Source organism: Schistocerca piceifrons, chromosome X (assembly GCF_021461385.2).
Source record: "Schistocerca piceifrons isolate TAMUIC-IGC-003096 chromosome X, iqSchPice1.1, whole genome shotgun sequence".
Lineage (NCBI taxonomy): Eukaryota > Metazoa > Arthropoda > Insecta > Orthoptera > Acrididae > Schistocerca > Schistocerca piceifrons.
Window position 1 is genome coordinate 14,995,935 of NC_060149.1, and position 22,914 is coordinate 15,018,848.

The 22,914-nt window shown below is 38.8% G+C and overlaps 1 protein-coding gene across 3 annotated transcripts in view; it reads right to left on the reverse strand.

Moving 5' to 3' along the window:
* Positions 1 to 3,746: 3,746 nt before the first annotated feature.
* Positions 3,747 to 22,914, reverse strand: part of LOC124721519 (ER degradation-enhancing alpha-mannosidase-like protein 1) — a 196,410-nt gene continuing 177,242 nt past the window's right edge. For 2 of the 3 annotated variants that reach the window (XM_047246537.1, XM_047246538.1), the window contains 2 exons: positions 18,199 to 18,357; positions 3,747 to 5,373 (listed from right to left, as the gene is read on the reverse strand). In XM_047246537.1, the coding sequence (XP_047102493.1) occupies positions 5,278 to 5,373; positions 18,199 to 18,357 (255 nt within the window). In that variant the 3' untranslated portion in view covers positions 3,747 to 5,277. The remainder of the gene's footprint in view (positions 5,374 to 18,198; positions 18,358 to 22,914) is intronic. The other variant, XR_007006345.1, reaches the window with a different exon arrangement.

A 22,914-nucleotide genomic window follows, 5' to 3' on the forward strand; every position in this document is an offset into this window, starting at 1 on the left:
ACCTGATAGTCTTAAATAGTTTTGGTTTTACAAAGCTTATGAAACTGATTTATGAAGATTTCCTGCTTGCCTTTATACTGCTTGCTGTATTTGATAGGCCATGTGTCACAATAAGAGCCCTCTCATATCTGTAGTATCCCATCCATAGGTGCTTCGTACTACCAGCTCATAGTTTTGGAGGATATTGTGTGTTCTTTTATTTTTATTGTAAATTTTATTTTTCTCAGAATATTTGAATGTTGGGGCTGTAATCCTAAGGTAGTCTGACCTGCACGTATCTCTCTTCCCAACTGTTGCCGATACTGCATGCAGAATGTCTACATGACAATGCCGTCAGTATAGTTTTGTGGATGATCCTGTAAGTGTAGCAATTAAGTCTGTATGTATTGTTACCTTCAACGAGACAATTACCTGCATTTATTAATAAGCCATAAATGTAGCAGTGTACAACATAATTGCATCAGTCACTCAGGAGAACCGACAGTCTTTTGCTCTATGTTGGGATATTACGTAAATGCTTATCACTGTTTTCACTTAGACCAACAGGTAATTTTTCCATTATATAATAAACATTCCTATGTCAGTGTTTCCAGCCAATACAATGTTGTACTTCAAAGACTAGTTAATAATCAGTGTAGTGGTTCAATAATGCCATCTGCTGACAAAGCACATAACCACCCATCAACGCTTCTGCTGCTTGTCTGCTGTCTTTCCTTTTTATTTATTTATTTACATTTTCTTTGCTTGGAGCCATCATAATGATGGCTTTTGCAAATGTCAGACTTAATACTATGGTTATATTTATACTTATAAAATACACTATATTCTGTAGCTGTTGCTTCTTATGTCTATTTTTTACATTTATCACATTACAACTGATATGCTAATGCCTCATGTTACAATCACTATCTTAAAATTCATTGAAAGAATACAAATATTTTTCTATTAGAAAAGATTTAATTTTGTTTTAAAAACATTTCCCATGTACGTTCTTAGAGAGTTTGATAGCTTGTTATACCAAATCAAACCACTGATATACGGACTTCTATCAGTAATTTTTAACGTTGTTCTGTTACGGAAATAGTTACACTTTGTTCTAGTGTTGTGATCGTGTATATCACTGCCCTTGATAGCTTCTGTTGGTTGACTTATAAAAAATACAACTATTTTCAAGATGTACAGAGAATATATTGTCAGAAATTCGTGCTGCACAAACACTTCAAGACATGAATCTCTATGTCCCATCCCATGTATAAGTCTTATTGCTCTTTTTTGTAGTAGTAGTATTCTTTTTAAATGTACATCAGCTTCGCAGCCCCATAGTTCAATTCCGTAATTGAGAAAGGGGTAAAGTGTTCCATAATATACTAATTTCAGTGCTTGGCTAGGAACTATCTTTGCAAGCTGGCCGAGGAGATATATGGCACTACTGACTTTTCCGCATACGAAATTAATGTGGTATGTCCACTGCAAATTTTCGACGACATATACACCCAGGAATTTACAGTTACCATTTTCTGTTGCTGAGATATTACACACGCTATTTATATTGTTGTGATGAGAACTGCCTGTTTTTAAAATGTCAGTAGCTGAGATTTGGTGACATTCACCTTGAGTCCGTGATCATTGAAGTATTTTGTTACTTCTGTTACACCACTAGTAGCAAGAGATTCATGAGCTGTGGCTACAATGGCTTCACTGATGAACTCGCCTCCACTCCGAGGCACACTGTTGCTGTTATGTACTTCTTGTTTATTCTGTTTTATATATTTGAAAAGAAAAGTGCACCTTTGTTTTTTAAATGCAGTGTGCTCTCATTATGCTTGTGAGATTCATGCATAGTAACATTTCCTGAAGGTACATAAAAAATACTGTGATCTGGTTGATGTTTTTCCATTTGTCTACAGTTTCCACAGTTTTGCAAATTGTCATAGTAATGTTTTTCTCCTGGTATATTGTAGATCCAAAGACAACGGCTAGACTGTCAAAACTGGTCATTGAGTAAATAAAAATATTCAACACATGACCTTTGCTGCAAAAATTCCTATTTATTATTAACCCTCGACTGGGCTTGCCTATGTATAAAGTGTGCCAATCTCAAATAACATTGTCTTGTACTGTTCCATTATTGTTTGATAATTGTGCATCTACACCTACATGGATACTCTACAAATCACATTTAAGTGCCTGGCGGAGGGTTCATTGAATCACCTTCACAATTATCTATTATTCCAATCTGATATAGTGCTTGGAAAGAACGAACATCTATATCTTTTCATACGAGTTCTGATTTCCCTTATTTTATCGTGGTGATCGTTTCTCCCTATGTAGGTCAGTGTCAACAAAATATTTTCGCAGTCGGAGCAGAAAGTTGGTGACTGGAATTTCGTGAAGAGATTCCTTCACAACGAGAAACACTTTTCTTTTAATGATGTCCACCCCAAATCCTGTATCATTTCAGTGACACACACTCCCATATTTCGAGAATACAAAACATGCTGCCCTTCGTTGAACTTTTTCGATGCACTCCATCAGTCCTATCTGGTAAGGCTCCCACACCGCGCAGCAGTATGCTAAAAGAGCACGGAATAGTGTAGTGTGGGCAGTCTCCTTAGTAGATCTGTTACATTTTCTAAGTGTTTATGAACACATGGACCAACTGAACTGTATCAAGGATGGGTTGAAAAACTACACAGAGCAATGCAGCAACGAGTCACCTATTCTATCCCATGAACAGTGCAATTAATTTTGCATCAGATTTACAGTGACAACTTTCTCCAATGATGATGATGAATGCTTACATATTGCTTTTTCAATGCCTTAATTTTAACTGTGATGTACATTATCACTGAAACTCTGTATTGAATAAAGTACAACAGTCTGAAAGTAACACATGCAGACCTCTACTGAAAAATCTAGCCGATTTTATCACACTTCATGCAACTCTTAGGTCTTTAATAGAGCAGCAACAACATGTCACTGAAAAATCTATACTCTGTGGTTTGAAATTGTGTGTAAAACATTGTTATTTAGTGAATAGGCACAGTTATAAAGCAAAACACCATTTTTGAGAGAGAAAAAGAAAATAATAAATTGATTTTCTCATAACTTAAATTTTGTTTACATAATTAATTAAAAACAAAGTATGCAGCAAGTATTATGGACGGTATTGTAGTGTGGGATCTTTTATGATAGAATGTTCAAATTCTTGTTCCAATAATCTGACATAATTATTTGTGGTTCAAATGTAAAAAGAGGTGTATTGAAATCTCTGCTTTCTGCAAGAAATATGGCTGTCATAAACTGAAAAGGTTAGACAGTTTCCTGTTATTTTGTCATGTGGTTTGCAGTTTTCTAATAAAATTTTGTGGGAAGCCAATTTCCCTCATGACTTCAAGGTTCAGTGCACAAATGCCCCATATGACAGCTGTTTGTCAGGTAAATCAACATCCAACATGTTTCGCTGTAGTCCACCACATGAATTCACTCCTATGAAATGTGTGATCATTTATCATATGAGGTTATCTTACTTAGGAGTTTTTGTCATTCCCATAGTAATAATATGGCAGTTTCCAATTCTCAAGTGTTGGACAGAGGTGTGTAAAATCTTTCTGTAAGAAGAGCTTAACACTTTCTAGATAATGCCTTGAGAAATGTGTTCATTGGTGTCAATAATATATACAGCTTTACACCATATTTGTTTTGTTTTATGGCATGCAACCCTTGAAATAAAGTCACAAATTTACTCACACTTTAATTCTTTGTAATATTCTGAGACCATAACAGAAAGTAGCACATACAGTTTTCATACAGTAGGTCATAGCCAGTTTCTCCTTTTTCATGTCCAAATTTTTTATGGATGTTTCTGAGAATAGATACAAACCTGTAATGGTTCATGACATTTGGACAGACACGAGTTGCTCTCATATACACAGTATCAACCTGTCATATATGGACCATAATTTGTATTCCACTAGAACACATGTAGATGAATGGAACTTAATGCTTTGTAACTTTCTTACACTCAGTTTGACATACAGATTTGTTTGCTCCTTGACATGTTTAATCACAGGACACATAATATAGTACAAAAAAATGTACAGATGAGCTGTTCTAACCTAAGTCAATGAAAATGCTCTCGCCGCACTGTCTTACAGAGACATCAATATCTGATACATGGTCAATTGTTATTCAGGCTTTTTTAAAATTAATTCAGTCTAAAGTTCCTGACTTTGGTTTTCTACACTTGTGAAGTGTAAAACTTATGGAAATAATGCCACTGTTTGCCTCAGAAGCATCTTGAAGTCCACACTCCTCTTTCGATTTTATGACATTAATAAAAATGATATTTATAAATAACATAACTTCAGAATTATGTACTCTAAGCTCTTTCAAAAATAGGAAAAATTACTTTCCTCAAAATCATGAGAGCAGTTTCATTCCTAATCAAAGCATCCATCACTACACTACTGATCCTGTACATTACAAACATGCCACTCCACAAAAAGAATAAAAAATGTAGCTACATTTCCAGTATGTCCACAAGTGTTTAAATACGGTGTCCACCATATAGCCCAGACAAGTGAGAACCATAACACTAACAAGAAACTCATAAAATTAAAGGCAAACATACTTTTAGACAGATCAACATACCTGTTATTTTACAGCATCAGCCCCAAAGTGTTTAATCAGAATGGACAAATGGGGATTAAACCTCACTTTTTCCAAATAAAAGGCCAGTGTCTACCACTTAATCACTTTGCAAGAGTATTTTAAAATTTATACTAAACAAACAGTCCCACATTTGCTCTTATATCCCCAAATGTAATTTTGCAGGAAATATGTTTTGACATATATATATAAAGCTTATACTTATTTGTTGAGTGTAATCCAATACTGAACTACATCTAAAGCATCAATGCTCCCATTTAAAAATGGAATAGTTAAAAGTGGCACCTTCAATTAATAGTTAACATCACAGTCTTTTATTGTCTGAAAATATACTCTGTGGTGTGAAGAAGAAATTAAGTTTTTAACACAAAATATTTACACAACTCAAAAATAAAAGCTGTAAATGTAATACAAATAAAAAGCACACTGGCATAATCTCTAAATAAGACACACATTTATGTTTTTGTTATAATGGTAACAATGAATTTCAATATTTTAAGTAACAACTGAGTTTATAAGTTTTTTGCAAAACATAAAATTACACAATATGGAATGCAATTCTAAGAGTTATTTCATTTGGCGTCTCCTGTTGTAAATTTTCCAGTCTCAGATGTTATCTAGCCCCAAAGCCAAGCTTATCTGCTGGAGGTAATGACTCTTGAGTGGCAGAAAGTACATTCTGTCAGCATCAACAGCATCACACTGTGAATAAATACAAACAGATTTCAAATATATTAAAAATGATAACCATCTTCATAAATAATGTGCAGTGAATCTCAAACAAAACATTATATGGAGGGATAAATATAGGGTAAGGGTTTGTGTAACATCCTGTCAACAAAATTGATAACCATCTTCATAAATAATGTGCAGTGAATCTCAAACAAAACATTATATGGAGGGATAAATATAGGGTAAGGGTTTGTGTAACATCCTGTCAACAAAAATGTGATGTCTGGTTTAATTCTTATTTAAGAAACAGAATACAGAAATGTTTTCAAATGTAGATTAAAGAGTTTTCTCCTTAGAGAAAATTGTATGCCATAGAGGAATTCTTGAGTAGAAGTAATTAGCTATTAGAAAATAAATAAAAAAGGAACTTATAAAAGGCCAGCATATAGCCATACAAATATTTTTCTAGTTTTTTTATAAGTCTTATATTTTGTTCTGTTGATACACTTCAGATCATAACATTTATCATGAATTTGATCTACGGAACTAACTAACTATACATGGAACAAAAGATCAGATATGATGACAATGGGAGGACAATGGCTTCTACATCTACGTCAATACTCTGCTAGCAACCTGATGGTGTGTGGCAGAGTGAACTCTGCCACCACCAACTGATTTCCCTTTTGTTGTTTCATTTGTGAATGATGTGTGGGAAGATTAGTTGTTGGGAAGCCTCTGTATTAGCTCTAACTTCTTGAATTTTCTCATTTTTATCATTTCATGAGATGTATGTGGAAGGAAGTAATATGTTGTCTGACTCTTACCAAAAAGTACTCTCTCAAAACTTCAACAGTAAACTTCTCCATGATGTACAATGCCTCTCTTGTAATGTCTGCCAGCAGCGTCTGCTGAGCATCTCTGTAATGACCTCACATCAACGAAATAAGCCATTGGCCAAACATCCTGCACTTCTTTGAAGGATTCTCTCTCTCTCTCTCTCTCTCTCTCTCTCTCTCTCTCTATCTATCAATCAGTCGTACCTGGTAAAGGTCCCAGACTGGTGAACAGTACTCAAGAATTGGTTGAAGAAGTGCCTTGGAAGCCACTTCTTTCATGGATGAGTTATATTTTCTTAGGATTTTTCCTATGAATCTCAGTGTGCCATCTAATTTTCCTATTGTTTGCTTTATATGGTCATTCCAATTCAGGTCATCTTGGATAGTTATCCTAGATATTTTACAGTAGATAATGTTTCCAACAATTTGTCCTCAATAGTGTAGTTGTACAGTTGTGAATTTCTATTCCTAAGTATGTGCAACATGTTACAACGGTCAATTGAGAGAGCCTGCATCATCCATCAATCCACTGTAGGTCATTCTGCAAATCTATATTGTCTTTAGGCATTGCCCTTTTTTTTTTTTTTTTTTTTTTTTTTAATAGACAACTCCATCATCTGTGAACAGGTTTAAAGAGGTTCTGATGGTTTGTACTAGATTATTTACATACATTGCAAACAGTAATGGTCATATCACACCTCCTTGGGGTACTCCAGAAATTACTTTTACATCTGTTGATTCTGTTCAGTTAAGAGTAAGATGTGGAGTTCTATCTGCAAGAAGTCTTGAATGCAGTCACAAACCTGGTCTGATACTCGGCAAGCTCATATTTTTTTCATTCAACAGGAGAGCAGGATGGTGTCAAATGCCTTCCTGAAGTCAGGGATCATGGCACTGACCTGAGTGCCATTGCCTACACAGGTTGTATACGCGGACAAGAAAAATAAATTCCCAGATTTCCCAGTTAAAAACATACTTTTCCCCCACGTGAAAATGCAATTCTTCCAAGATGAAGAATGCATGTTTTCCATGGTAAGTGACAGTATACTTTCCCTCGGAGCTGTAAAAATATCAGTTCTTTGAATGGTAAAGGTGATGTCCACCAGCATGGAACTTCAGAGAATAAAAAAACTCGGCAAAAAATGTTTTGGAAAGCTCTGATGTTCGGCAACATTTATGTTGCATATTTTCATTTTACGATATGCTGCATATTTTTATATTCATAGTACAAAAGTATAGATTCATAACAGCACATTAATTTCCGAAGCACTAAAATTGAGATTGAGATGCACTTTTGTAAGACAGTCATAGCTCATGTCATGTGATCTCACCAGCCAATGACAGCAGATATTCAGAGGATAGGACACTTGATGTAGTCAGCCAGCTGCAACATCACTGTTAAGTGGTGTTAACACACAAACAGGGAAAGTTAATGGTTTAAATTAATGTACACAGTGAAGCTACAATAAAAGCTAAGCTTTTACATATAATATTGATTTTGTTTTGGGTGTGTGTTACACTTTAAGATACATCACACAAAATTGCCAGTAAAATTTTAAATACCGACATTAATGTCTGGTCTTCTGGGCTCGAAATTCTTGTAAGTGGCTAGTCCACAATGTGTTAAGTTTTAAATGAGAGTCAAACACTCTGTGATTTAAGAAATTCATTGCACATGAAACATAATTCATCTTGCGTAAAGGAAATTTACTTTGAAACTAAAGCTTTTCGAAGCACCATTTGCAATATTTCCCCACGACCTGTTAGAAATAGCTTCACTTCAGTAGTTGCCAGAGAGTGCCAGAAAACGCGTTACTGTCCATGGGCAGCTAAGATGACTTAGGAAGCCCATATGTTCGTACCTATACAGCATTAAGAGATCTTATGTGACATCATAAACGAAACAGGATACTACAAGACCATCAGAATTTCATACTTACATGGAACATTCATATGCCCAGATTCATAATGAAGTAGGTCCCAACCTGATATTTAAGATTTCAGTGGGGTTTTTGGGATGCAAATTTTCTTGGAGCACCAGTACTGTATTATCTCATGTTTGGTTCTTTATTATGGCATAATACCATACATTCCAGAAGACGAAAATGTGCACTTGAAATTCACTGAACAGTTGAAACTAGCCAATAGTGCGGAATGAAACACTTCAGTTCGAATAAATTGACTGCCTCTGGGAAAAGATATATATAAATACAAATAAAATAAAATCAGAAAACTGAAGCTTCCGTAATTATGTGAATGCATTTTAATTCACTTGATAGCTTCCAACCACAAAAATCCATTTAGTTTTCATCTGATGTGAGAAGTGTAAACGAAGAGGAAAGAGCAAACTCACTATACATAAACACGGCTTACATGGACACTAACCCTCTCCCAACTACAACCCAGACTGCTATGCGCATGCGGCAATCTGGCAGTTTGCGTGCCAGAAAAATTTTTCCAGTTATCATCTGGCTGCTTGTTGTTACTACTGATGCTAACAGCCACATGTCAAGTAGCTGGAAGTGAGAGAAGGTACTGCCCAAACACAACCCAATGGCACATGCTTATGAGCCCATGGGAAACTGCTCAAATGAAATGCAAACAGTTGCGACATCATGCTCATCGGCAGCAGTTTATACTTATAAAGTATTCCATAGTCTTCATACTAAAATTATGAAAATTTAACCAAAGTCTAAAACAATGAAAAATTCCCGGGATTCTAAACTATTCCCAGGTTTTTCTCGGTTTTCTCCTGGATGAAAAAATTCCCAGAATTTTCCCGGAGCGTATACACCATGCTACAGCACTATGGATCTCAAGAAGGAACAGAGAATGCAGAGTTTCACAAGATCTCTGTTTGGGGAATCCATGTTGATTTCTTGACGATGGATTTTCGTTCTAGAAAAAAAGTCAATTTCTGACCATAAAACATTCACAAAATGTTGACCTCAATCATATAGGCCTATTATTATGTGTATCTGCTTTTCCATCTGTGCTCCAAATACTTGACCTCAGCACTAAATACACTCCTGGAAATTGAAATAAGAACACCGTGAATTCATTGTCCCAGGAAGGGGAAACTTTATTGACACATTCCTGGGGTCAGATACATCACATGATCACACTGACAGAACCACAGGCACATAGACACAGGCAACAGAGCATGCACAATGTCGGCACTAGTACACTGTATATCCACCTTTCGCAGCAATGCAGGCTGCTATTCTCCCATGGAGACGATCGTAGAGATGCTGGATGTAGTCCTGTGGAACGGCTTGCCATGCCATTTCCACCTGGCGCCTCAGTTGGACCAGCGTTCGTGCTGGACGTGCAGACCGCGTGAGACGACGCTTCATCCAGTCCCAAACATGCTCAATGGGGGACAGATCCGGAGATCTTGCTGGCCAGGGTAGTTGACTTACACCTTCTAGAGCACGTTGGGTGGCACGGGATACATGCGGACGTGCATTGTCCTGTTGGAACAGCAAGTTCCCTTGCCGGACTAGGAATGGTAGAACGATGGGTTCGATGACGGTTTGGATGTACCGTGCACTATTCAGTGTCCCCTCGACAATCACCAATGGTGTACGGCCAGTGTAGGAGATCGCTCCCCACACCATGATGCCGGGTGTTGGCCCTGTGTGCCTCGGTCGTATGCAGTCCTGATTGTGGCGCTCACCTGCACGGCGCCAAACATGCATACGACCATCATTGGCACCAAGGCAGAAGCGACTCTCATCGCTGAAGACGACACGTCTCCATTCGTCCCTCCATTCACGCCTGTCGCGACACCACTGGAGGCGGGCTGCACGATGTTGGGGCGTGAGCGGAAGACGGCCTAACGGTGTGCGGGACCGTAGCCCAGCTTCATGGAGACGGTTGCGAATGGTCCTCGTCGATACCCCAGGAGCAACAGTGTCCCTAATTTGCTGGGAAGTGGTGGTGCGGTCCCCTACGGCACTGCGTAGGATCCTACGGTCTTGGCGTGCATCCGTGCGTCGCTGCGGTCCGGTCCCAGGTCGACGGGCACGTGCACCTTCCGCCGGCCACTGGCGACAACATCGATGTACTGTAGAGACCTCACGCCCCACGTGTTGAGCAATTCGGCGGTACGTCCACCCGGCCTCCCGCATGCCCACTATACGCCCTCGCTCAAAGTCCGTCAACTGCACATATGGTTCACGTCCACGCTGTCGCGGCATGCTACCAGTGTTAAAGACTGCGATGGAGCTCCGTATGCCACGGCAAACTGGCTGACACTGGCGGCGGCAGTGCACAAATGCTGCGCAGCTAGCGCCATTCGATGGCCAACACCGCGGTTCCTGGTGTGTCCGCTGTGCCGTGCGTGTGATCATTGCTTGTACAGCCCTCTCGCAGTGTCCGGAGCAAGTATGGTGGGTCTGACACACCGGTGTCAATGTGTTCTTTTTTCCATTTCCAGGAGTGTATTTGATGCTGTCTACTCAGATACTATGCAATTTGTATCTCATCATATTTGCCAAGCAAAAATATATTCCTATCTTTCATAACTTTCCATGTAATACCCATAGCCATAATTATTATCACAGCCTTATGATCACTGATACCTACCTCTGCTTTAACTGATTTGGTTGGTTCAGGTCTGTTTAATGCTAAGAGGTCTAGGATGTTATCTTCGTGAGTTTTTTTTCCTAATTATCTGCTCGAAGTGACTTTCAGACAAGACATTCAGAATAATGTCATACAAACCGCTGTCTCTTGCACCAGTTTTGATTGTGTGACACTCCCAATCTTCACCTGGCAAGTTGAAGTCACCCCCTATTATTATTATTGTTGTTGTTGTTGTTGTTGTTATGGTCTTCAGTCCATGAACTGCTTTGATGCAGCTCTTCAAGCTACCCTATCCTGTGCAAGCTGCTTCATCTCTGAGTAACTACTGCAACATACATCCTTCTGGATAGTGTATTCAACCCTTGGTCTCCCTCTATGATTTTTACCCTCCACACTTCCCTCCAATACTACACGCATCAAAAAAAGCTTTACATTACCCCGGTTCCCAGAACTCTGCAAGATAGACGTTGACTGTGGATATTGTATCACAGACACAGTCCCTTTGAATGTTCAGAGATGTCACTAATACCCCCCCCCCCCCCCCCACAAAGATGTAAACAACCATGCATGAGCAGTGCCTATTAGATGGAGGGGGTCCGACAGCTGATCAGATCCAGTCATTCCACCAGGATAGAGGTACACGGCTCGTGTTGTCTGTAGTTCAACCATGCCTAGACAGTCAACACCACGGTTCGGTTGCGTGTGCATTGTTACTTTGTGCCAGGAAGGGTTCTCAACAAGGGAAGTGTCCAGGTGTCTCGGAGGAACCAAAGCCATGTTTCTCGGACATTGAGGAGATACAGAGAGAAAGGAACTGTTGATGACATGCCTCAGTCAGGCGGCCCAAGGGCTACTACTGCAGTGGATGACCGCTGCCTGTGGATTATGGCCCGGAGGGACCCTGACAGCAATGCCACCATGCTGGGTAATGCTTTTCGTGCAGCCACAGGATGTCGCGTTCTGACTCAAACTGTGTGCAATAGGCTGCATGATGTGCAACTTCACTGCCAACTTACATGGCGAGGTCAATCTTTGCAACCATGACACCATGCAGCGCGATACAGATGGGCCCAACAACAAGCCAAATGGACCGCTCAGGGACAAATAGCATTAAGAGTAAATGATACATTGGTGACAGGTGTGTATAGTGTTACAGAACTTTTTAACAAACATTTCAGTAACAGTGTTACTGAAAAGATGGAGTTGCAGGTTCTGTAGATGCTGCTATGGAATACCTCAGACCAGACATTTCAAGTAACTTCCATAATATGAATTTGACCCTCACTACCCCAGCAGAAATAATGTCCATCATAAAATCTTTAAAATCAAAAACATCTAGTGAGTATTATGAAATGTCAACAAAGCTAATTAAAGAATGTGATTCTGAGTTAAGTAACATATTACGCTATCTGTGTAACCAATCGTTTATCAGTGGAATATTTCCTGAATGGTTAAAATATGCAGAAGTTAAGCCACTGTTTAAGAAGGGAGATAAACAAATAGCATCAAATTTCCATACAATTTCACTTTTGCCAGCATTCTCAAAAATTTTAGAAAAAGTATGTGCAATCGGCTTTATAACCATCTTATCTCAAATAACATACTATCAAAGTCACGGTTCGTATTTCGAAAGGGTTCTGATACTGAGAAGGCTATCTACACTTACAGTGAAAATGTGCTTAATTCATTAGATAAAAAATTACAGGCAACTGGTATATTTTGTGATCTGTCAAAGGCATTTGACTGTGTAAATCACAATATTCTTTTAAGTAAATTAGAATATTATAGTGTAACAGGAAATGCTGCAAAATGGTTCAAAACTTATATCTCCTGCAGGAAACAAAGGGTGTTGTTAGGAAAGAGACATGTATCAAGCTGTCAGGTATCAACCAACTGGGAACTAATTACATGTGGGGGTCCCCACAAGGTTCCATTTTAGGGCCCTTACTTTTTCTTGTGTAAATCAATGACCTTTCATCAGTAACATTACCAGATGACAAGTCCGTTTTGTTTGCTGATGATTAAAACATTGCAATAAATAGCAAATCAAGTGTAGTCTTAGAAAGATCAGCTAATAAAATATTTGTGGACATTAATCACTGGTTCCTAGCCAATTCCTTGTCACTAAACTTTGAAAAAACACACTACATGCAACTCGTAAAGGGTGTCCCACGTGTATATGCCTAACATATGATCACAAGCAGATAGAAGAAGTGGACAGTGTTAAATTCTTAGGATTATAGCTTCATAATAAATTCAACTGGGAAAAGCATACCACAGAACTGCTGAAGCGTCTTAACAAATCTCTATTTGCAATGCAAATTGTGTCAGACATAGGGGATATAAAAATGAAAAAGCTGGCATACTATGCTTACTTTCATTCCATAATATCATATGGGATTATTTTTTGGGGTAATTCATCAAGCCAAGCTAAAGTTTTCCGGGCACAAAAACGTGCAGTAAGAGTTATATGTGGTGCGAACTCGAGAACATCCTGCAGAAGCCTGTTTAGAGAACTAGGGATACTAGCTACTGCTTCCCAATATATTTATTCTTTAATGAAATTTGTCATTAAAAATGTATCACTTTTTCAAACCAACAGCTCAATTCATGGAATCAATACTAGAAATAAGAATAATCTTCACAAGGATTTGAAGTCACTTAGTCTTGTACAAAAAGGTGTGCATTATTCAGGAACACACATTTTCAATAACTTGCCAGCAGCCATTAAAAGTTTAACAACCAATGAAATTCAGTTTAAGAGAAGCCTAAAGGATTAATTTGTGGCCAACTCCTTCTACTCCATTGATGAATTTCTCAGTAGAACGAATATATATATATATATATATATATATAAAAATAGAGGGAAACATTCCACGTAGGAAAAATATATTTAAAAACAAAGATGATGTGACTTACCAAATGAAAGTGCTGGCAGGTCGACAGACACACAAACAAACACAAACATACACACAAAATTCAAGCTTTCGCAACAAACTGTTGCCTCATCAGGAAAGAGGGAAGGAGAGGGAAAGACGAAAGGATGTGGGTTTTAAGGGAGAGGGTAAGGAGTCATTCCAATCCCGGGAGCGGAAAGACTTACCTTAGGGGGAAAAAAGGACGGGTATACACTCCCACACACACACATATCCATCCACACATATACAGACACAAGCAGACATTGGTCTTTAAATATGTCTGCTTGTGTCTGTATATGTGTGGATGGATATGTGTGTGTGTGTGGGAGTGTATACCCGTCCTTTTTTCCCCCTAAGGTAAGTCTTTCCATTCCCGGGATTGGAATGACTCCTTACCCTCTCCCTTAAAACCCACATCCTTTCGTCTTTCCCTCTCCTTCCCTCTTTCCTGATGAGGCAACAGTTTGTTGCGAAAGCTTGAATTTTGTGTGTATGTTTGTGTGTCTGTCGACCTGCCAGCACTTTCATTTGGTAAGTCACATCATCTTTGTTTTTATATATATATATATATATATATATATATATATATATATATATATATATATATCACACACAATATAACTTCTGCACCATTTCAGTGCAGTAATGTGTTCATTGTAAATAAGTATTATAGTAGTTGTATTACACGTTTATTACCCTATAAATAAATAAAAAAACTTCTATTTTAAATTCAGTGCATTAGTATTTGTAAAATGATTCTTTCATATAGTGTTCATTAAAATATCATGATCACTCCACATGGAACCTGTGGAAGCTTATTTGTTTGAGTTGTAAATATTTGTCATGTATTATTGTTTTTCTGACGTGTTCTACATCCTGGAGGACCTTCTCACTATGGATCAATTGGAATGAAAGTAAATCTAATCTAATCTAATCAGGATTAGCATCACATTCTCTTCACCTTCGAGTGTCGCATATGCCTTCAACCAGGCACTCGTCGGACACGTGTTTGGAGGCAATCCAGTCAGGCTAAATGCCTTGGACACACACTGTCCAGCGAGTGCAGCAAGGTGGAGGTTCCCTGCTGTTTTGGGGTGGTATTATGTGGAGCCAACGTATGCTGCTGGTGGTCATGGAAGGCGGCGTAACGGCTGTACGATACATGAATGCCATCCTCCGACCGATAGTGCAACCATATCGGCAGCATACTGGTGAGGCATTCGTCTTCATGGACGACAATTCGCACCCCCATTGTGCGCATCTTGTGAATGACTTCCTTCAGGATAATGGCATTGCTCAACTAGAGTGGCCAGCATGTTCTTCAGACATGAACCCTATCGAATGTGTCTGGTATAGATTTAAATGGGCTGTTTATGGACGACGTGACCCACCAACCACTTTGAGGTGTCTACGCTGAATCACCATTGAGGAGTTGGACAATCTGGACCAACAGTGTATAGCGTCCCCAGTGAGGTAATAAGAAAACACTTAAAAACAGTATTTATAAAGCAGAGACATTTAAAACTTGAATGATACATATTTTTTTTATAATGCACTCATTAAATAATAATTTCTCTGTGTAAGTTTCGAGTGCAAAGAAATATAACAAAATGATCTAAAGAGACGACAAGATACGCTCTTTTGTTAATTTTTCAGTCGTCTTCTCTTCCTCTCTGGTCTTGGTTGTGTGTAGACGGACATCTTGCGTGTGCTGGCAAATGTATGCATATTTGAACTAATTAAGCATATAATATATTCATTAAATATCATTGTGCACTTTTAATTTGTAAGAGGTGATCCCGATTTCATGTCCGCCTTCCTTGAATTAACCTGCATTCAAGTAATTTACAGTTCAACAATCGCAGCCGCTGATGCAGCCAATGACGCCATTACGTGGCGATATTAACTTATGAAAAATTAGCGGAAGCGAAAAACTTGCCCGCTGTTAACATAATATTAATTTTTCTCCACAGCCGCACGTAGTTGCAGAAATACGTAGCTTTAAGATTCTTATTTTCAGTACCATAGCCGACAGCCAGAGCCAGGACTCCGACTACGAGGCAATGGTTAACGGAGGTAAGAAAAAATACTCTCGCGCGTGTTTGGGCCGCAATTGTAATTAATAACTAAAGATCTTTTGCTTTAAAGTGAGCTGACTAGCCGAGGAAATTAATATGAAAAGTTTATCACATTGTTCAGCTTATATGCTCATGTTTTAAGATTCAGCGAGTCTAACATTCATTAACGTAACAAGTAATTTAAGATTAATATTGTTAAAAAGGAGAACTTCACAAAAGCATTCAATCGTAAATCAAAATTGATTGAAATATAATTTTTATCAAGGCCCACCACGTAAGTCGGCAACAATCAAAAAATAATAACAACAATAATAATATATTAAATTACGATGGCCGACAGACGCGAGAAGTGCCTTGATGAACTTGTGGATAGTATGCCATGACAAATACAGGCATGCATCAATGCAAGAGGACATGTTACTGGGTATTAGAGGTACTGGTGTGTACAGCAATCTAGAACACCCCCTCAAAGCCTCACTGTATGGTGGTAAAACAAGCAATGTGTGTTTTCATGAGCAATAAAAAGGGTGGAAATGATGTTTATGTTGATCTCTATTCCAATTTTCTGTACAGGTTCCTGCACTCTCAGAACCAGGGTGATGCAAAACTTCTTTTGGTTTGTGTGAATTGGTGATCCCTTGATGTCTCAGAACATGTCCTACCAACCGATCCCTTCTTATAGTCAAGTTGTGCCACAAATTCCTCTTCTCTCCAATTCTATTCAGTACCTTCTCATTAGTTACATGATCTACCCATCTAATCTACACCTCTCTTCTGTAGCACCACATATTGAAAGCTTCTATTATCTTCTTGTCTAAACTATTTATCATTCATGTTTCACTTCCCTACATGGCTACACTCCATACAAATACTTTCAGGAAAGACTTCCTGACACTTAAATCTATACTCGATCTTAACAAATTTCTCTTCTTCAGAATCGCTTTCCTTGCCATTGCCGATCTACATCTTATATCCTCTCTACTTCGACCACCATCAGTTATTTTGTCCCGCAAAACTCATCTGCTACTTTAAGTGTCTCATTTCCTAATCTAATTTCCTCAGCATCACCTAATTTAATGAGACTACATTCCATTATCCTCATTTTGCTTTTGTTAATGTTCCTCTTATATCCTCCTTTCAAGACACTGTCCAATTCAACTGCTCTCCCAGGCCCTTTGCTGTGCCTGCCAGAATTACAATGTCATTGACAAACCTCAAAGTTTTTATTTCTTCTCCCCTATTACAACAGCATAATCAGGAAAGTTAGTAATGATATTCTGCACGTTCTTTCTGAAGCATACTTCCATTACAGCTCCTAAGCCAGGGTGTCTATAAAAGCATCCGATTACCATTTTTGACTGACCTCCGATGCTCGAGTCCACCCAGATTAATTCACATGCAGAAACCATGACGACCTTGCTATATATTATCAATTTATTTTTGCTATATATTATCGAATTCTTTACTGGAATAAATACACCGCCACCACTGGTGACTAACCTTTTCTCATGATAAATATTCGAATCTGAACTTAGGATTTTGTTGCTCTCCATTTTTGCTTTCAGCCAACTTCCTGTTCTTAATACTATCTGGACATTATAGTCTTCGCAGGTGATACTAATTCTAGGACCTTTCCTCGGATGCTCCTGCAGTTTACTAATGTCATATTAACTTTTCTGTAACTGTTCTGTGAGCACTAGGATTCTCTGAAAATATTGTGGCTGATGTATCTTTGATTTTGGTAGGAAATTCATCTTTGAACCCAAGGGAGGGTTCCGTTTCAGAGAAATCATCACGGCATTTGCCTAAACTTATCAAGGAAAACTACAGAAAATGTGAAAAACAACAACTGGATGGAGATTTCTGCTCACTCCTCCCAAAAATGCACCACCACACTTGGTAAGACTACACACTGTTCCTGAAGAATTTCAGTGCTTACTCCTCAACTTGGATACTGTGTAAAAGAACCACAGGAATCAAACTCTCACACATTCTTTACTCACTGGGACAATAAAAGAATAAATTTTAGCTGAAAATTCATAACCATCTGAACAGAGTAACACCTCAACAGTAAAAACTGTCACGAAACTGTGGTCTGCTTCACCTATGAAATTTACGATCGTTTTTATAGTTTTTGTCTGAATTTGCAGTTACTGTGATACATGAAACACAAATTGCTGTATGTCCTTTCCTTTTAAAGTGTTTGTATATTTACAGTACTACTACACACACAGAAAATCTCCCCACACTGTGGCCCGCCTGGAGTGAGTAGTGGTATCGTATTGAGCAGCAGTTATGGGTGAAGGACAGGGAGGAGAAGGAGGAATTCTGAAAGCACAATACACATCTACTAAAGCTGAATACAAAATGTACAACGGAATGTTGGAATTGTCAATTCTCTGCACAAATTGCTGAGACTGTGATACTTACTGAGGCTTTATAAGCTGGCGATGTCTCCTCTTGCTGAGAATTTTCTGATGCAATCCATGGTTTTTTACGGAAACTAGAATGGATTGGAAACAAATGGCCTTCTGTGCTGAACAAGTAGTGATTTGAATGTTTATTTACATGGTTATCTGTATCAAATAGCTGTAAAAAGAAGTAAACATTATTTGCTTTAACAGTTGCATGTTCTAATAATAATAATAATAATAATAATAATAGTAATAATAAACAACAGTGTCTATCCAAGCAGAAGGATAATGAAAGCAGCACTGTGCCTTCTAGTACTTCAGAAAGGAATAGAAGGATTTATTCTGGCACTCAAAGTGCAAGAAAAGTTGATGCAAAGCATATCAGCTTCTAGTCCATATTATTCTCTTCCCAAGAGAAGGGGGCAATGGTGGTGGTGGTGGTGGTGGTGGTGGTGACACAGCATAAAGGAGCAAAGATGTTAGTGGGCATACTGCACTTTGAGCAGTTCCAAGATGCACCATCATCCTTCCAGGCACACATCTTGTTTGACTGAGCATCCCATTGAAATTTAAGAAGATCAAATGCTATTACTGAAATGAAGATGACAAATAGTGTACCCAGAATCTGAGATAGCACTTATGAAAGGAGATAGATGCACAGATTTAAGGACCAATTTTTATAAAATAAAATGCACACTCATTGAAAAACTGTTTATTAATCACCAAAGATATTAATGCTACCATGTCAGTACAATGTACTTAACTGGGAGAGTACAATTTGAATGGGATTTGTGTGTATCATTTTGGTATGAGGCAGGTAAAATTTAGATACATACAAATACTTTCTTCATTCTAATTTTTAGTAGTTTTTAACACTGACAGATAATACAGGGAACTACATTGCAACCTGGAAGGTACAAAACTACTTGAAACTTATTGTCTGGGTACACAGGCTACTATTCAATATCCATAACTTGTTCTAGCTTTCTTCAAACTGATAACCCTGACTGTATGTGCTGCTGAAGATAACAATCACCTTCAAATATTTTTTAAGTATCAACTATAAAACAATGGCTGCCAATTATGAGGTAATTGACACAAAATGAGATTTTATGTAAAGCCAGAAATGAAAACCCTCATGGCACATACATGGAATATACAAGTTGTGGATGGCATAGGGAAGTACAGTGAATCACGTAGGTGTGATCAAACAGAATCTTCATTTCCATATTGAAAATAAAACAATAAAGTTTCTACAAACACTTTGATGTATAATAATGTTACAGACACGTAACAGATACTGTATCAGTAAAAAAAAAAAAAAAAAAAAAAAAAAAAAAAAAAAAAAAAAAAAAAAAAAAAAGTGTTTAAAGACTTTATGAAAGGTTTTTGAACATCATTGTTAACAAACTGGATAACAGGTTTTTTTTGTTTGCACACAATGAGAGGTTTTGTGGGTCTGTCTTTATCCCCAGTGGTGGGATGATGATGATGATGATGATGATGATGATGATGATGATGTGTTTAAAGGGACTGGACTACTGGATTATCAGTCCCTGCTTATGAGAGAAACACTGAAGTGGTAAAAAAATGAGGCCTTGGCTGCTCAAACCATATAAGGAAGTCAAAGAGTTTAAAAAGGGCATTACAGTGGTTGTTACACGATAGGTAAAAGAAAATACAGATAACCTGGACAGCATCTTGTACAAGAGGGTCTAAGGGTACAACAAGGTGACGGGGGAAGAAACTAACCTGAGGTAGTAGCTTCAGGGAGGGGGGGGGGGGGGGAGGGGGAGGTGGTACCCGCCACAGAGGGAGGCTCTTCCCACCACAACCACCTCTAATACTGGAAGGCTGTTGGAGGTCCTTCAGTAGAATATCGAGTCTGATACCTGTTGTTCTAGCAAGTTTTGGGCAATACGCAAACAGTCTGAACTGTTGGTTGTGGAACAGAGTTGAGTCACATGGGTGGGTAGGCATCTGGCAGCCTGTGACTGTGTAACTCGGCAGAAGAAGCTGTTGTCTAACTCGCAGCGGTGGGATACCGGCTTTTGCCAGGAGGCTGTCAACAGGGCTTGTATGGAAGGCCCCTGTTGCCAACCGCATGTCGGTGTGGCAATCAGGGTCCAGCAAGCTTAGTACAGATGGTGCTGCCGACACATAGGCAACACATCTATGGTCCAAGTGGGATAAAATCAGTGCTTTGTAAAATCTCAGAAGAACTGTGCTGTCCATGCCTCATGAGGAGTGACTAAGCTGCTTTGAACTGCCAGACATGTGGCAGCCAAGTTAGCTTGCTGTCACATAAAATACCTAAAAATTGGAAAGTTTCAATGACTTCAAGTAACTGGTCACCAAGATCAATCTCTGGGTGTGGGTGCACAGTCCAAAATTGTCAAAAATGCATACCTCATGATTTAGCAGATGAAAATTGATGGCCACGATTCAGAGCCCACCAATGGACTCCTCAGACAGCTCCCTGAAGTTGGCACTCAGCAGGCCGCATTGATGCGGAGGCATAGTACAGGCAAAGATCACCCACTTACAATACCATTGATGACAATAGCAAACCCCATTCATGCAGTGCGCACTGCAAATTCATGAACCAGGTGATCTGTTGTGGACTGGAAAGCCCAAAAGCCACTTTGGAATCTTGATATATACCCTCCGGCTTCAAGGCACCAACAAGGACGGCGGATGACCATTTGTTTGAATAGCTTACACAGCCCCTTCAACAGAGAGATTGGCTGGCAGTTAGTTAAAATACGTGGGTCCTTTCCCAGTTTCAGGACAGGAATAATAATACCTTCCCACCATTGAGAGGGAAATATTCCCTTCCGCCAGATGCGATTAAAAAGCCTGAGGATGTGTTTCACGCTGTCGGCACCAAGATGTTTGAACATTTGGTTGTAGATTTTGTCAGGCTGTGGGGCTGTATCTCAACACACTGCCAAAGCACGGTGACGCTCCCATTCATTAAAAGGGACATTATATGATAGAGAGCTGTGTGTATAGAAACCTAGTGGATGGCACTCAACAAGGGGTTTCCGTGTCAGGAAATGAGGATGGAAATTACTGGAAGTGGACACTTCAATGAAGTTTGCCACAAAATATTTGGTAAATACCATGGATCAGTGCAGATGTTACCACTGACAAGGATGCCGGGGACCACCATAGGTGGCGGATGGCCGCAAATGTCGTGGAGTTTATTCCATACTTGGGATGAGGGGGTGTGGGACTGCCTAGATGATACCTATTCCTCCTAACACTACTCCTTCCTTTTCTTTATTAAAATTGTGCTTTCGCCCAGAGCCTCTTCAAAGATATTAAATTATCCATAGAAGGATGCTGCTTGTGCCGTTGAAGTGCCCTGCAGTGTTCCCTGATAGCTGTGGCTATGCCTTCAGACCACCATCGCACCAGCATGAGCCTGAAGAGTAAGGTATCGTGGCTGCTGCACATGAGTAATAGTATCAATAGCATCCTGTACCAATTTGTCAATATCTGTACATGACTGGTTGCAGAAGTGACTGAAGGACAAAGCTTGCCACTCACCTTTCTTAAGCAACCAACATAGAGCATGTTCTGTGTGTCAGAGTGGAGAGGGAGATAATAATAGGAAAATGGTGGTTGTCACACAGATAGCCACGGACACGCCACTAAATGAGGTGTAAGATACCCAGGCTACAAACTGCGTGATCAATAGCTGAAAATGTTTTTTATTTATTTATTTATTGTTCCGTGGGACCAAATTAAGGAGAAGTCTCCATGGTCATGGAACGAGTCAATACATGACATTGTAACACGATATTAGAAACAGATAAAATGAAATATAAAAAAAACATATTCAGGTGACGAGTCGTAAGTTTAAATGAAGAAAATCAACAATGTAACACTGGAATTTGCTTAATTTTTTAGCTCTTCCAGGAGCTCCTCGACAGAATAGAAGGAGTGAGCCATGAGGAAACTCTTCAGTTTAGACTTAAAAGAGTCTGGGCTACTGCTAAGATTTTTGAGTTCTTGTGGTAGCTTATTGAAAATGGATGCAGCAGAATACTGCACTCCTTTCTGCACAAGAGTCAAGGAAGTGCATTCCACATGCAGATTGGATTTCTGCCTAGTATTAACTGAGTGAAAGCTGCTAACTCTCTGGAATAGGCTAATATTGCTAACAACAAACGACATTAAAGAAAATATATACTGTGAGGGAAATGTCAGAATTCCCAGACTATTGAATAGGGGTCGACAAGAGGTTCTCGAACTTACACCACATATAGCTCGAACAGCCAGTTTTTGAGCCAAAAATACCCTTTTTGAATCAGAAGAATTACCCCAAAAAAATAATACCATACGACATAAGCGTATGAAAATATGCGAAGTAGGCTACTTTTCGTGTTGAAGTGTCACTTATTTCAGATACTGTTCTAATGGTAAATAAAGCAGCATTTAGTTTCTGAACAAGATCCCGGACATGGGCTTTCCACAACAGCTCACTATCTATCCGAACGCCTAGGAACTTTAACTGTTCCGTCTCGCTTATAATATGCCCATTCTGTCTGATCAAAATATCGGTTCTTGTTGAATTGTGAGTTAGAAACTGTAAAAACTGAGTCTTATTGTGATTTAGCATAAAATTATTTTCCACAAGCCACGAACTTACTTCATGAACTACATTATTTGATACTGTTTCAATATTACACACAAGATCCTTCACTACCAAGCTGGTGTCATC